The 16,793-nt window shown below is 44.4% G+C and overlaps 1 protein-coding gene across 1 annotated transcript; it reads right to left on the minus strand.

Annotated features, from left to right (window-relative positions):
* Positions 1–1,948: 1,948 nt before the first annotated feature.
* Positions 1,949–16,512, minus strand: brpf1 (bromodomain and PHD finger containing, 1). The gene is made up of 16 exons (XM_084365697.1): positions 16,310–16,512; positions 14,225–15,005; positions 13,720–13,909; positions 13,344–13,631; positions 12,371–12,888; positions 11,999–12,188; positions 11,740–11,871; positions 11,066–11,194; positions 10,064–10,469; positions 8,861–9,169; positions 8,494–8,772; positions 8,266–8,413; positions 6,525–6,658; positions 5,201–5,316; positions 4,699–4,853; positions 1,949–3,064 (listed from the first exon to the last, which is right to left on the minus strand). The coding sequence occupies exons 2-16, from the start codon at positions 14,965–14,967 to the stop codon at positions 2,881–2,883; spliced, it is 3,921 nt and encodes a 1,306-aa protein (XP_084221823.1). The 5' UTR covers positions 14,968–15,005; positions 16,310–16,512; the 3' UTR covers positions 1,949–2,880.
* Positions 16,513–16,793: the final 281 nt, after the last annotated feature.

Below are 16,793 nucleotides of genomic sequence, written 5' to 3' on the forward strand. Positions count from 1 at the left end.
AACACCATGAGGTCGCCTCCTGAGCTGCTGCTGATGCTTATCAGTGGTTTCCACTCACACTCTGAGTGTCTGTGCAGGCGCCTCTGCTCAGAAGGGGTGTCACTTTGCTTGCAAAGCTGGAGACGCGCAGGCGTTCCAGCTGGGTGGGGGATCTTTTTAAGGAGAAAATGGTTGAAAAATATCTGGTTCGGTGAGAGGAAACTCACATCAGTTGTTGAGATGTATTTGTCATCACAGGCAAATGAGCTCTTATAGCAACTAATGATGTAAACAGGCAGCTGACCTTTGGGAAATGTCATCAAAATGGCAGTAATATGTGTGGTTACCTCTTAAAAATGCCAAGATATCGATGTAAATTTGTGATATTCTGAATCTTTAAAGGCCCTGACCCTGTTTAAGTATTTTATGTTGTTTTGTATGTATTATTACAGACAATATCAGGCAACCAGACCACTTCCCACTTGCACCCTCTGCAAAAAAAGTGCAGAAATCATGGCATAATAATGAGACATCACACCTACGTGTTAATGTAACTCGCACCAAAGCACGAATCACTGACATAATGGCCCTTCCTTCTTTTTTAGGGTCCATGTTTGGACCCAGGTGTGGTGTGGATGAGCGGGAGGATCGGGAGCAGTTTGAGATCATGTTTTTCAACCGTTGAAAGTTGTTTATCGGTGATGGATAAATCACTGCTATAAGTAATTTGAATAACTGATTGTCATCTCCTGCAGTAGGAAGGGCTGATGTTTGTATAAACATGAGTTGGAGCTTGGCGAGCAGGCCACAGTGGCTTTCTAATGAAAGGTGGCCTGTTACTAGAGGTGCATGTCTCATGATCAAGTGCTCGGTTACTGGGCAGGGCTTTTTTGTACAAATAACATCCAGTGTGCCACTTTATCTAACATTTAGTAAGCTATTTTATTCAGTAGCCTGTTGGTAAAATGGTCTAAGTGAAATAAGTTCCCTTTAATAAGCATTTGCACAGTGTATACTGGTAACTGGTATACAAAAACAGAAGGAGTCTTTCTAATGCACTGCTGCCCTGGTTCAGACAACAGAGCCTCCGTGTAGACATTTTGCATTCATAACCCATGACTTGAGTAACATTCTTGTCCCGGCTGACTCCCATGATGAAACACAGACAGGCAGCAGAGGAGAGCAGAAGGGCATTAGAAAGCAAGGCAGAAAATTAAAGCAAAGCGCATTTAAGACTCACAGTGAGGTGAAATAAAACAGGAACACGTAAATAACAGAAAATATTGTGTTTCTTTCTTTCTGTTCGGGCTGACGGCCCAATCGGGGGTGGGTTGTGGTATGTCCGGTTGACAGTCATAGCCGGTAATGCCTAAATCCGGTCAATTCTGGCCTCTAGCTGGCCAGTCAGTGCATCTCTACTGGGTGCAGAGTTTACTCCTTGTCCACTACCTCTAGTTTATTTTCCTTTCATGTGTGAGTTCTGTGGTTATTTTTCATTTTCCTTCAGTTTCCTTTTGCTTTCAGTTTTGGCCAAGCTGATCTGCACTGTAAATAAACTGCACTGATCCGCTGCTGAAAACAAAACAAAGAACTTGGACTACTGAACACTTTAAAGGCAAATTCCTCGTTGCCTTCAGCGCTCAACCGACACATCTATTCAAAAAAAACGAGGAAGTTGACTGTTTTCAAATCGACAATAGACAGTCCTTTCAGAGAAACGCTAATGTCCCTTGGCAGCAAAACCTGCATCTGAACCAGTTGCTGTATTAGAAACATACAATGTAGTTAATCTTGAAAGCATTTATGAGTCACAGCTTTCTTAGAGGTCAGGGTGGGGTTTGAATTTCCTGCTAGACATAAAGGGATATTCCACACAATCCAATCGTCTTCCTCCATCATGAAGGAAACCAGGAAGAACACTGAAAGTAAACAAGCACATAGTGACCACAAGATGACCCACGGGTTTAAAAAACTCAATTATTTTTATTAAACTTCTATCTTTATGCAATCTGTATATATAAAAGTTCTAAAGCCATCAGCCTGAGACTAAGACAGACAGTGAGGCGATCATGTGTTTCAGTCAAGTCCTCATTATTCATTGACCAGCTGGCCTGTGTGATGCAGGCGTGCGTTAACAAAACCGTAAAAACAGGAGACATGAACACCGTGACAGACGAGAAATGGGACCACACGACGTCTTGTGTGGCCGGAGTGATTAGAAGTAGTCCATGGTAAAAACGAGCTTGTGGTCCTTGTTAAGAAGGAGTAAGCAGAATAAATAACGTTAACGTTGGGTTGCCCGCAGTTCAGTCTCTCTTTGTGCTCCTCTGAAGAATGACCGGACACTAGCACCAGGCCTGTTTGTTTCCTTTTTTTTTCTGTTTGGGGAAAGGTGGACGCTTGCGTGTGAAGGTTTTGTTGAGCCGACGACATTCGCAGCCGAACCCACTGGTGTGCATCTCAATGTGCGCCGCATGCATTCCCCTGTTCAAATGTAAAATGACTGACTGCAAGTGTAACAATGACAGGGAGAGGCAGAGTCGTGTGTGCATCATAGTGCAGTACATCCCAGTCTGTAAACCATCATTTCATTTGTTATTAAACATATATCGACCACGTACGAGGAATATTCTGATTGATGATTCTAAATATAGCATATTTTTCAATCATTAATATTAATACCACTTTTTTCATTTCTCTTAAATACAATATTTTACATGTCAGATTAAATACGGCTTAGTGTGCATGAGTGTGTCTCAGGGGGGCCGATGTAGTGGACGTTGTTGTCCCCACTATGTTTCTCGTGTTCTGTGACGGAGGGCTGGGCTCTCGACGGAGGAACGCTTATACTCCACGACACCTTGAAGGACCGACACATAAGGTGTGTGTCTCTGTGTGTGTTCAGTCACTGTCGCTGGTCTCGCTGCTGGGGTCTCCCTGCACCTTGCTGCGGTGCTGCATGGCACGATGGTAGGCCACCTGCACCGACTTGCGGATGTTGGATTTCCTGCCCTCCAGCATCTTCTCCTTGTCCAGCTCCTGGTCCACACCGAGCGGCACCAGCTTAGAGCGCGGCAGCCACTGCCTGGATACACACAAGCATATATACACACAGTCAGAGGTGGGAATTAACGAAGTGCAAATAGTTTAGTAAGTATTTACTTTTACTCTCTACATTTTAACACAAATATCTGTACTGTCCGTACATTTTCAAAACAGGCTTGTTGCTTTAGTTTTAATGCAACTGAGGAGAATTATTGATTATTTTTATTTTGCGTCAAGGCACGCCACCTTCCCAACATCACAAGACTGATTTCAACCATCAATGCATATTGTAGCAGGACAAAACAAGGCAAAAGACAGAACAAGATGGAAACAGACAGAGAGGGAGACTCGAATGGGGAGAGAAAAGATGTGACGAGTCTGATGATGTGAGGTTCAGTCAGCTTTTTACAGAAATGGCTGGTGGAAACGACCTTCAGAGGGAATCTCTTTATACTTTGAGTACATTTCAGAGCCTGTACTTTTACTTGATTAAAGAAGTTGAATCAGTACTGTTTTTTCTTAAACAAGTTATCTGTACTTCTACTTGAGTGAAGAATATATGTACTTTTGTCACCTCTGCACATAGTGAATATAACTTCCAGAAAAACATGCAACAAAGGGAGAAACAAATGTCGGGCTGTACCGAATAGGTTCAAGTTTCAACATAGAATTCTATATCAACATTCAAATGCAGCACAGCTTTTTTAAATTCACTTTATTCACTTGCAGTCAGATTAACATACGTAGAACTAGTCTCCAGTTGTGGCTCCGTAGGATCGTTTCCGACTTGTGTGCACCAAACATTTCCAATGACTCCAGAATGTTTATTGAAAATAGAAAGACGTAATTATTTCCAAAATCCACAACATGTTTTTATCTTGTGAAATATTCTGCTTCAATCCATATTTGTTGGAGTTAAAAACAAGTGCTCTTCTGCTCGCTGCACACAAAGGGAGGCACACAGCCGTAGCAGCAATCTGACAGCACCATAAAGAACATCTATATAACCTAATTTAATTAAAACTTAATTAGATGCATCACTTTATTCAAACTGAGGAATTTTTTTAAGTAACGTGATAAAATACGATGAAAGACATTCAAAAACCTGTGACCCTGAAATGACTGTGCAAAGTGAGATTATGTATTAACATACATATGTTAGTAAGCATAAGCATAAGATGCCCAAACATTTCATGAGGAAGAGAAACTGTATAAGTAAGTTCCTCATTCTTTAGACACACACACTGACAGCAGTTCAACTTCTTAATGTTCCTCCAACTAGTGAAGAATCGCACCAGCTGTTGTCATCACTTTCTCACTGGTTTTTTTCTTCCAGCTTAGAAGCGATCTTTGAACAGAAGCGATTGCGCAGCACATGTTTCCCCCCCCCCTCTTCTATCCTTTAAAACCACATTGCCCTATTTCTTTCTGTCGCCTTGCATTTTGGTACTAGAAGTTTCCTTTGAACCACCGCCGCAGAGTCACCTGTGCGTACACATCCAGTAACACCAGACGCCTGTTTTGCTTGCGTCTTGTATTTTACTGTACTTTTTCTGAACATTTTTTTTTTTGACAGAATGTCAGCGAGAACAAAGAGGAGACAAACATTCAGAATGAGCGACAATACATTGAGTGAACACAAAAAGACGACACAAGACGACCCAAAGCACTGACCAAGTTCTCTTGTTGTCAAAGAAAAGCACCAGGAACAGGTGCTCCCTCGCCTCCTGGGTCATTTGCTCCCCTAGTTTCAGCACATCCAAAGGGGGGACAGGGATTGGGACGCCCCGATGGAACACGCCCTCCCTGGGCATCTTCGGGTCAATTATCTGCAGACAAATGGTGGCAAGAGGAGGGTTAGACGTGCAGTCATTAACCTGCAGAATGTCCTCAAGTAAATAGTTTTCTAAATGATAAGTTGTGTGTGGAAAGTCAAGTCCGCAAAACATTTCTGGAGCTTCACAGCAAAACAGTGTTGCAGCACAACACATAAAATGGCTCCATGCAGCTCATCTGGCCTTATCCAAGTCTGTAGAAGCCCAGAGATCCCAATAACCCAAGTGTATTAATACACAGGAACCCTTTGTTAAACATTTGTCAATAAACACTTTGTTTGTAAATGACTGTGTCCAAACTTATGTGGAATCAGGGTTGTACTTGTTCATTTGTGTCTCACCAGAGCAGGATATGAAGGGTAGCCTCTGCACTTGGCCCACACCAGATCGAGAGCTTCCAGAGAAGTGTAGTCATCAGAGGTCATCCAGCATCCTGACCTGGACCGGCTTCGTACCACTGATGGTAACAGACACAGGAAGAGGCAGGCAGTCAGCATTGTGCAACCTCAATTCTAGCTAAACGAGGGTTATGTACGCAATCACACTGTTCTTAGAGGTTATTGCAAGATACATCCTTTTTTTTACTGCTTAATGTTTGAGATGACATTCTGATAACAGTAATGTGTTTATGTTACGGGGCAACTGGGACGGTTGTGTAAGATGCATCTCCAACAAGATGGATGAGAGCTGGTTTGGATGGCCGAAGCAAATATTTTTGGTTGTTATTTGAGCCTACAACACTACAACATTGCAACACTTGTTGTGAACACAGGTATCTTTGTTGAAATTTTCCCTTTGTCATGGTTCACTTTCCCTCTATGTCATAGACAACAACCACAACAGCTGCCACGTCTGTGTCTAGTGTTGAAAATGTCATGCTGTTTCAGCTTGTTTGTTATATTTTTTTAGCTGTTACAGCAAAAGGTAGATGTTAAAGACATTATAAGTCGCGGATTAACTTGTAAGAAGTATCAGTTATTTACATAATTTCAATTCCTACATTATTGATTCTTATGAATTACTTTATTTAATCAGGAAGTCACACTGAGATCTCATTAACAAGTGAGTACATAATCAAAGAGAATGAAATACAATAATAATAATAATAATAATAATAATAGCAATGAAAATGGTAATGTAATGTAATGACAGAAACATAATAATGAAATAGGAAAATATTCAAATATACAATCTTATAGACAGCATGACAAAATACATTTTAAAATATCCTTGGTATATTTATAAAAGGGTATAAAAATACAAGAATACACTAAAAATATGAGTAAATATGTAAAAAAAAAAAACATTGATACAGACAGTAGACAATATGAATAAATGCGTTATAAATAAATAAATAAATAAATAAATTCTAAAATATCCTTGACGTAGGTGTAAAAAAAGAACAAAAATAGAACCATGATGTGTGAAACAGTCACACATAACTCACTTATAGTCAAACCTTATCAGATCAAATACAGTAAATGATCATACTGGTTTCGTTACGGACTCAAAGATAAGGCAGCTTGCCCTCACTGACTTACCAACTACATTAAGATAAAAATCATTCTGAGAAGTCGCTCACCATCTGTATAAATAGAAACTAATTGTTTACACAGTAGCTAATGGGAGGTGTGTGTGTGTGCGGGTCTGTGGAAACGTGCTTACAATGTGAAACGCTCCGTGATCCTCCGACGGAGTACGAATCGTTTTCGGTGCCCGACGTCTCCTCGCTGCTGTCCTCCTGGAAGGCAGAGCGAGAGAACGACGTCTTCCCTCTGCCCTGCTTAGAGGGGGTCGTACTGAAGGAGAAGGGGAGACAGGACTTTAAAGACACAAATAACTCATCGGCTGCTGATATTAACACCACTGAATGCAGCTCATCACATTTCACTGGTTGCTTTCAAACTGTTGTGGTAAACAAGAGGGGTGCTTATCTTGTTTCCATGTGGTTTTATACTTGTATCTGTTTATTTATGCTAAAATTATTTATGTTATTAACTGTATAAAAGTCATAATACCCTTGAGATGAATACCTAGTAGGCTGACACTACTGAAACATTGTATCTGTAAGCACTTAGTTTATGAATAGTTTGGGAAATACAGTCTTTGCTCTGTTGAGAATTAGTGCCACTCTCATAGCATTAGCTTAGCATAAAGAAATCAGGAATCACATGGGGAAAAAGCGAGCCTGGTTCACTGCAAAGCTGCTCCTACAATGTAAAAATGTGTTTCTTGACTTCCGTACATAAACTAAATAATAAAACAAGCTGCAGTTTCACAGGGTGGGAGATATTTCTTAGCTGGGTGCAGCAACTTCCTGGAGTCTCTGCTGGGCTCCTGCCAACCTCAGTGATGACAAGGCTCCAGGAAGTCACGTAAAAGCAAGTAAGCATATTTTGCGAACTATTCATTTAAGGCTGAATTGAAGGATAAGATCATCCCAAAATGGAAATTCAGTCATTATCTACTCACCCTCATGTTGATGGAAAGTCAGATGAAGATTCGTAGTCCACAAAACATTTCTGGAGCTTCACAGCAAAACAGCGTCGTAGCATTCTCCTAAACAACTGAAGTAGATGGGGACTTGTTTTAAAATGTAAAATAACAACTTAAAATACATAAAATGGCTCCATACAGCTTGTCTAGCGTCATCCAAGTCTCTGGCAGCCCCGAGATCCCAAATTGATTTGAATAGACAATATTTACATCTTTGACATGTAGTCAAGCTCATGCATCCACTTCAGATGGGGTGCACGCATTTGGCTTAGCAGCTACAGTGAAGATTTCAGCTTAAAAAGGGTGCAAATACCGTCAAATCAATTTGGGATCTTGGGGCTTCTTGAGACTAGAAACAAGTTGTATGGAGCCATTTTATGTTTATTGTCAGTTGTTTTTTTTTACTTTTTAAACAAGTCCCCATCTACTCTACTACTTATTTAGGAGAATGCTGTAGTGCTGTTTTGCTGTGAGGCTCCAGAAATGTTTTGTGGGCTTTAAAACCTCACCTGACATGGCATGTGGGTGTCATTTTTGGGTGAACTTATTCTTCAATTAACTTTATAGCCCATTTGGGGGAGAATAACAAGCTTACAGGCACACTACCCCGTTAAATGTCAACTCTGTCTGTCTGTTTTGTCTGCTGGCAGCAACAGCTGGAAAAAGTGACAAATACAGTTGGCGGGAGTAGATCATACTTGTAAATCTGTGCTGTAAAACCGAAACAATGAGCTAGCTAAAGGAGGCCAAAAGCTTCAGTAAAACTGCAGAGACGTTTGCCAAGTGGGTAAGTTATTGCAAGTAATTTGATAGCCTTTTGATTCATAGGTGAAAGAAAAGAAACCCTGGGTAAGAGGAGCTTACTGCTCTGTATCTAATGAAACATCCTGTATATTTGTGCACTAATCACCTGGTCCTGTCAGAAGCGGCACTGCTGCTGCTGCTGGTCGTGGACTCCGAGTCTGAGCTGGAACGAGGGAGACGAGACTCACTTCTGTAAACGCGGAAGCTCTCTGTTACTGGCTGGTTTCCTCCATCAAAACCGTTACTTGGCAACCCTGAGGAAAAGAGAGTGAAGTGAGCGTGAGCCACTCAAAAATGTGTAGGTGTAAGTTTATTAGTGAACTGTCTACTGTACCTGGGAGCAGGTCGTCGTTGTCACTGTCGCTGTCGGAGGTGGAGCTGCTGTGGGGGCTGCGGGGCCTCTTCCTCTGCCTGGTTGCTGACAGCAGGGGCAGCTGAGGGGGACCGATGGGGCTTTGGCTCACCCCTGCCCCACCGTAGCCAGCATCCCGGTTCTTAGGGGGGCGTCCTGGCCTTTTAGGGGGTCCAGCCATTTTTTGGTTCTTCTTGGAGAAGAGGACAGACGTCCGACGGCCCACCTCTGGCGCCAGGGCAGACGAGGATACACTCAGATCTTGAGGGAGAGAGAGGTTTAAAGGTTACTTTAACATTATTATTTTCATCCTGAACATTAATGATATTTTAAATCTTCCTAAACGCACCTTTCCCACCAATCTCCTGGCTGCTGCTTTCTCCCCCCTCATCGTGGTGTCCTGCAGAGGACGGATGATGCGGGAGGGAAGAGCCCCGGTCTCCTCCTCCCACAGACTCCCGGCCCCCCATACCGGAGCCTCCCTCCCGCTGGTGCGCGAGCTTCCTCTTGATGACGCTGATCTCCTTTCTAAGAGCTTTGGCTCTACGAGACTGACCAATGCTGTGCTTTCCTGAGCTGACCTCATCGAGACGCACCTGCAGGTAATGCAGCTGCTCCTCCAGCGGCAGCCGTCGCCTGTTCTCCGGCAGGAGCAGGTCTGTGAGGGGCAAGGAGGGAAAGGCTGTTAAACAACTTCAAGGAGAGCAATCTAAAAAAAGCAGCGGTTACAGAGGCTGTACTGCAGCACAAAAACCACACAGTGATTGGTGCCTCAGGGTGTGGATTTCTGGGTATTATTTGTGGTGTATTTCTTGTGTAATTTTTATTGTCTTCTGTCTGCTGGTGAGGTGTGCCCATATGTGTGAACTGCTTTGTACAGTCAAAGTAAAATTTCCCGATGGGACAGTAAATATCTAGATGTATTTATCTACCAGAGAGGCGACACATAATTTGTGTGATAGTGATAAGTGCTGTACCAAATTGAGCATGTCTGCAAGATTCGTCAAACTTAATCCGAGGCTGTGCAAAACAACAACATTGTTGTGCAAAACAACAATTAAATGGTTGAGCTTCACTTTGCAGAATGAAGTACAGGTATGTGCAGAGCTTGATACTTGTTTTCATTTTTGAAAAACTAATCTTCATGGGCGGGTCTTCAAGCATGATTTGTGACATCACAAATAGCTTGGAAGGAAATCCTGGTTCAATATTCAGCATATCATGATGTGAAAACTTGAAGCCTCCGGTAGGTCATTTCAAAGATTTTAACACGATAATCAAACTTTTTTTTTGTGGAAAAATCATATCAGACACCAATTATAATGCAAAGTTGAGTATGTTAGATACTTCTTAAAACATCTCTGCCATTACTCTCAAGCTAACACCAACTAGTATAACTCTCACATTTGTGTGATACAGTAAAATTAAGCACTTTCAGCCTGACAAATGTTCCCGAATGTATTTAGCCTCTCGCCTACCTCTTCTATTTTGATACGTGAGAAAAAATGCTTTAGCGTAACACACCCAACCACAGTCAAAGACGTTCACTCACCATCTTCATTGGAGGACAGCAGCCCGTCTTTTTCTCTCTCGCGCTCCCTCTGCCTCTCCCGCTCCCGCAGCCTCTCTCGCTCCCTCTCTCTGTCTCTGTCTCTCTCCTGGTCTCGCTGACTGTCGGGGCTCGGCTCTCTGGGCAGGTGCATGCCGGTCTCGTAGTCAAAGCCTATCCGTTCAGCTTGTCGCCTGGCGGTCCGTATGACGGCCCCTCCCATCTCTCTGAGGCGCAGGGCAGCGCGGTAGAAGACCGTGTCCTTGGCGTTGTACTTGAGGCAGTTGTTGACAATGAGGCCAAAGTCTGCCTCAAAGGCTTCAAAAGTGAGGTAGCGATGGGACTCCAGCAGGTTCCACATGGTCTGGAAGTCCATTGGAGTGTCAATATGGTCCAAGTAGTCTGGCACCTGGAGAGGAGAGAGTCGAGATCAGGAAGAGGCATGACCTGCAGGTTTAAAAGTTAACCCCCTACATCGATGTTTCCTGCAGCACATTCACACAGAATAAACAAAGTCTGTATTTTACTAGAATTCAGTGACATTACCCTCTGGACGTGAAGGCTCTGTATAACATGGATGTTTCAGAAGCGAAGCATCTGTTCTTCAGCAGCCACGTTAATAAAATAGTGTTGAATTGTTTTGCTCACTTTCTGCATGTGTTACAAGCATAAATACACATCTGCAGCTCATTTAGATCAAATTAAAGATACTCTGTGGCTGACAACCTTTCATTGCTCCTGACCTTCTCTGTTACTCACTCACAGCCGTTAACTCCTGTTCAACATTTTATGCGGCGCAGTCAATTTTCATAATTGTTCAGTTTAACGACATAGTTAAAATTTATACTGTAGTTAAAATAAAATGCACATAGATGCAGAAGAAAGGGGTGATCTATATCAATTGAAATATACGCCAATGTCAACAGATTTCTGACATGACACTGATGTGATGTGTGTCTTTGTGTGTGTGTGTGTGTGTGTGTGTGTGTGTGTGTGTGCATTTACCTCTGCCAGCGGTACAGGCTCAGTGAAGAAGTTGTTAGTGTCTCTTTCCTGTAACTGTTCCAATGTGCTCCTCAACAGCACCAGGAAGGGAGTCAGCTGCATCTCCAGCGCCATCTGCTGCACTTTAATCTGAACACACACAAACACGGTGTTTTGAAAGAACACACATGTGCGGACTGGAGAAATGTACATAGAGAAATCTGTGTGGTAAGAACTATGTATGTGCACACAAATCCAACCCAAATATATGGATGCAACCACACACTCTGTACGTGACTGCACTAAGTTGCCAGGAGCATGTGCAGATTTTAATTGGTCGGTCCACGTGTATAGATCGGAAAAATAGCTGATAAATGCACTTCTGTTTTGCAGCTGATTCTTAACTGTCAGATGTGTCAGAGCTCCCCGCCAGCACTTTACCATCCAACACTTGATCACAACAAAAATGAATTCTTACTGTCTAAGAAAAATTGAATATATTTTTAAGGATAAAGAAAATATATTACTATATATTACCGTCTTTTATTAGGACCTAATTATTGAGGGGGTGTTACATTGCCTGCATGGAAGCACGTCTAAACCAAAAATCCAAGAGGACTGGTGCAAACCAGTGTTGCTAGTGTTATGTTTTGGATATCTGTAAGTATCAGAGATGAAGCTAATTTGTGTCTCACCGTCTCCCTCTTGAGTTTCTCCCTCTTTCGGATGAGCTCCACCAGCAGCCTGGCTCTCTCCAGGTCGTGTCGCAGTCTCTGCCACGCCTTCAGCTGCTCCTTTAAAGCAGACTGCTTCTCCTCGCTGTCCCGCTGCGAGGCCAGTTTGCACAAACCCAAAAACATGTTAGACGACTGAATGAGGCAAGTGCAGGATCACAGTAACGTACACTGAAAATGAGCTGCTGCATATTTTGATTTGACCAATTACTCTGCTTACTGAGGGGAGTTGTGATGGAGGCTGTGGTGGGAGTGGGTCAATATGTCGTTGCGACTGCAGGTGGGTCTGGAGCCGGCGTAGCAGAGGTACGCCATTCCGACTTTGCCTCTTCAGGGTCCAGTAGCTGTGAAGTCGCTGCATGAACTGACTTTTCCTGGGAACCGTCAAGTTACTGGTGATTTTGCTGAGCCTGGAGAGAAACAAACACTGCTTGAACTCTCGTGGTATCAATGTAAAACATTTATACAAAGTCTCTCATGTTCCAGCACAACAGCTCTACTAAAAATAACCCACAGGTAATTAAACCCTAACCCTCTGTTCCACACGCAGTTTTGCATAAAAGTACAGGTAAAATGTTCAGCGTGTGCGTACCTGTGGGGAGGTATGCAGGGCACAGACACCACAGGTGCAGCAGCTCTCCTCTCAGCTAAGATCTTCCTCGCTCTCTTCATCTTCAGCCTGGACTTGGCCTTCGCCCTCTTGGCTCGCTCGGAGCTCCAGCCTTTGGAGTCATCATCGTGGCCGATGCTGGGCTCGTCATCCTCCTCCAGCTCTCCTTCGCTGTGAGACGAACCCATGCTGGCCCCGCCGACTCCCGCCAAAGGTCGGGCCGATCCCGGGGGCGTGTGGATGTCACAGTAAGCAGTCTTGCGGACGCTGAAAGAAGTGCCATTCGCCCCAGTCTCTCTGACAGGCTCCATTTTCATATAGAGGCCCGCCTGCTGGGCACAGGTGACGTGGAAGGCCGTGTAACAGTTGGCTTTGTGACACTGGATGCAGGCGCCGGAACCGCGCTGCTTGCAGATGTAGCAGGTGAGCTTCCAGCGTGCGGGGGGAATGTGCTCAATACTATCGATCGGCTCCAGAAAGACTGTGTTAGCAAAGCAGACCTGAGGGAAAGCAGCAAAACTCACTTTAATGCAATGCTCTAATCCAGACCAGGGGTGACCTGGACAGCAAAGTTTATTTAATCTTATATAGTATCAAAAAATTGTTATCAGTTATTCAGAGTCTAGATTCTCAAGAGAGGAGTGTGTCTGGACGCCAGGCTTACATTAACTGAATAACTTATCCTCTTTTACAGCCTACTGAGATATGAAGTAACTTGAAATAAAACTTTTTTGTACTTCATGTAGCTACATCATAAACCCTTGAATATAAAATAACTCATTAAAACATTACAGTGCTTTTTATTCATAAAAAAGTCAGTTCCCACATTTCCTCGTGTTTGTTTACAGGCCAGTCTTGGCAGCGGTGTTGACGTATCGCAGCAACGAGCTAAAGCAGCGCAGTGTTTACGCCTATGGCTCTGATCAAGAATGCGTGTGGTGGCGACTAGATTTACCTCTGGGATCCAGAGGGCACACACGACGTGCGCCCAGCGCGCATCGTCCGTCTGCTTGAAAGCGCCTCCCTTGTTGGGACAGAGAGCACAGTCCACGGCTCTACTTGGCGACTGCAGGCAGCGACGGCATAACCACTGGCCCTCTGGGATGTAGGGCACACCGTAGCACTCTTGGTGTACCGCCAGGTTACACATGTCGCAGAACAGGATCACATTGCTGTTCTGACACTCTCCGTCATTACAGATGCAGCAGACGGCGTCTTCATCGATCAGGGTGCTGGGGTCTGCCTGAGAGGGAGAGATCAGAGTTGGATGCGTGCTATGCGTGTTTCACAGTTGAAATATTATTTTCCCTTCAGTTTGCAAGTTCAGGTACCTTGTTGTGGCTCTCAAAGTAGGACTCCTTCTCTAATCGGTCCATGAGGTACTCAAAGACCTCCTGAGGGATGGGTGTCACGCCGTCACGCCGCCGCTTGTCGTTCATGATGTCGAGCCAGATGTAGTCCTCCTCGTCAATGTCGTACTCTACCTCCTCATCCAGCTCCTCCACAGACTTATCAATGTACCTGAACACCAGAGCGGTTAGACAAGATATCGTGTTTATATTATTACATTGTAGTACATGCGTAGTAAAGGTGTGGGGTTCATCTAGGGTAAAGGAGATACTTCAACTTTCTGTTAAAAGAGGAAATAAGGTCAGAAAAAGGAATCTGAGGTTAAATTCATTTCCTGATACGTGCACAACAATGAACTGTGCAACTATGAACAAGGTTGAGACTGTGTTAATGTGAGCTGCAAATATGTATGAATTATGACATGTCCATAACAATAACCCTGCTGTGTAATTATGAATGAACCAGCTTATAATCGTCGACACAGACCTGTAGTAAGATGATGGCCGAGGAGGAGCATCAGGTCTCTCTTGGTCCAGCTCTCTGAACACCGCCTCAGGGAGCTTGACCGCAGGCCCAGACTGAGTGCTGTGATGATGCGACGAGCCATCCTTCTTCTTCTCTTTACTCTTATGCTTCCCAGACTTTGGAGTGGATTTGCCCCCGTTAGAAGAAGGGATATCTTGGCGATCCTTGCCGCTTCCTCCTACCTCGCTACCTCCACCGCCACCATCACTACCGTTACACACTCCTCCACCGCTGCCACCTGTACCAGACGGCGGAGCATCCTCCGCATCGCTGTCTTCCTCCGACACCACATCAATGTTCTCAAAGATGCTGATGCGGTGGATCCGTCCTTGGATCTCCAGCTCCACCATGCGCTGAGCCTGGGCATAAGTCATTGTCTCTCTGCCCGGGGAGTGAGAGCGCTCTGACCGGTTAGGGCTGCCGGGTGTGTTCCCCCCGTGCCCCGGCCCTCCACCTCCATTACCTCCACCATCGTCCGTATCCCCCGACCCAGCCAATGAGGCGCGGGGAGGCCGTCCCTTTCTCTTCTTCTGGGGTACAGTCTGTGCAGGAGTTGGGTTGTCGTGGTCATAGTGGTAAAGGTGATACTCGATGCCACTGTAGCTCTTGTAGACCTTACGGCAAGTCTCCACAGGGCACTCGTACGGGGGCTTGGTGGCCCGCAGATTGTGACAGAATGTCTTTACGTCAAAGTCCAGCCCCATCGTGCCACTGCTGGGACAGATGCTGTTCAGGTTTACATCTGGCAGAGGGGAACACAAAGGAGGACGAGTCCAGATGTTCACTTGTGATTGCTGTGTTATGCGTTCAAAATACAATACATTATTAAACACCAGCTAATGTAATTACATTGCAGTAGTTAGAGACTCCAGTCTAGACAAGTCGTGCCTGCACATTGTGCACCTGTTATGGTGCAGTCACGTGACCATGTCCCCCCTATTCCCACTGGCAAAACACATTGTTGTTATGTTTCCCAATAGCAGGTGCAGCTCAGGTCAATATGTTTGCTTCGCTTCCTTGCTAACTACAGTTATTTTCTGTTAGCATGCAGTTAGACAAACGGCACAACAGTCGAGTCTGGCTGACAGTGATGTCAAGCTTGTAAACAGCCCATGAGCTCGATCAGATCTGGCTACAGCAACAACGCACAGTGCAAAAAAAATGTAGCTGGAAATCCCCAAATGTAGCATCTTTAATCTATTTTAATCCAGCTAACGTTAGCGTTAGCATTTTGCTGTTGCCCCCCCCTCTCACCTCAAACAATGAAACATTGCAGCCTGACGCTATTAGCCAGCAAGCTAACAGCAGCTAGCAAACAACAGCAGCAGCTCACTCTGCAAACAGCAGAGCTACACATAATAAAGCTAGTTACCACCCATGAGTTAAAGCCATTAACTAGTACTGCTAGCTTGCGTTATTTTTTCCCCCACCTCAACCGACGCTGGGTTTCATTCAGCTCAGTAACGTCAACTAGGTTAGTTTAATTAGCGTGCTAATTTGTAGCAGGGGAGACGGTTAGCAGCACAAAGATGTGTCTCGTTCACGTAGCAGAGCTTTTTCTTTTTTTTTTAGCAGAATACACAACAACTTATAAACCGAACAGTGTTTAAAGTTACAAACAGTGTGACCATTCAGCTCTCTGGTGTTTCCCTCCACAATGACCTCACCCTGTGAGTCCCAGACACTGAGCTGCAGAATTACAGTACGTCTGATTTCACGAGGTTACCACACCACCACACCACGACCGATCATGTCTATTAATTAACCGAATAGCTAAGATCGATCAGCCCAATTAGTCCTCCTCCCTCTCAGTGGTGAAACAGCTCCGTAACGAGCGATACGAGAGAAAATAGCCAGACATGCTTAATATGCATTAGGGCTTTCACTACTTCGTGTTTTCAGGGCACTGTTGGGTTCCGATAGAATAGGGAGATGATCGATTATTCACATGAGCCTCTAACAGTCCAAATGTGACCCGATCCTCCACGTAAACAAGCAATCGACCGTTAAACGCCACAGATCTGGACTAAGGTTATAAACACTTACTACTCCACGTTCCTCAAGACTGCGTGCTTCCGAAACCTCACAGCGGATCGGATCGGGAGGGTTGCAGGTCGAGTTTAATTCATTAGATAGTCCCAGATGAGGCCACGGGAAGCGTAGGAACTGTGCAAATGTTTTTATGAAACAGTGTAATATCCCGATCATTTCATTGTGTTGGGAATAATTCAGGAACTCGGTTGAACAAAAGGGGCAACCGTTGCTGTAACGTTACGCCGCGGACGCGGGTCGACACATTCGCCACACAAAGCGGGGTCTATTTCTCCGGTTCGGGTTCAAAATAGAGCCCACATTTACACTTTAAACGAGGTTTTGTGATGATATTCTGTTCGGGAAGTGTTTGAAATAATTTATTTTTTAATTTATACTCCGCCGTGCTTGGCCACAGGTTATTTGTGTTGACTGTGGCGAATCTGTGGGTTGGTTTCAAAGATGTCGGCCGGAGCGAGCTTGAAAACATCCGAGTCTG

Source organism: Pagrus pagrus (genome assembly GCF_965226575.1).
Source record: "Pagrus pagrus genome assembly, chromosome: 11".
Lineage (NCBI taxonomy): Eukaryota > Metazoa > Chordata > Actinopteri > Spariformes > Sparidae > Pagrus > Pagrus pagrus.

Coding starts and splice junctions, on each gene's coding strand:
- brpf1 (XM_084365697.1), bottom strand. CDS start 14,967: ATGGGGCTGGACTTTGACGTAAAGACATTCTGTCACAATCTGCGGGCC. Junction 12,889..13,343: donor GTGCCCTCTGGATCCCAGAG/GTAAATCTAGTC, acceptor GCTTTCCCTCAG/GTCTGCTTTGCTAACACAGT. Junction 3,065..4,698: donor TTTGACAACAAGAGAACTTG/GTCAGTGCTTTG, acceptor GTGTGTATCCAG/GCAGTGGCTGCCGCGCTCTA.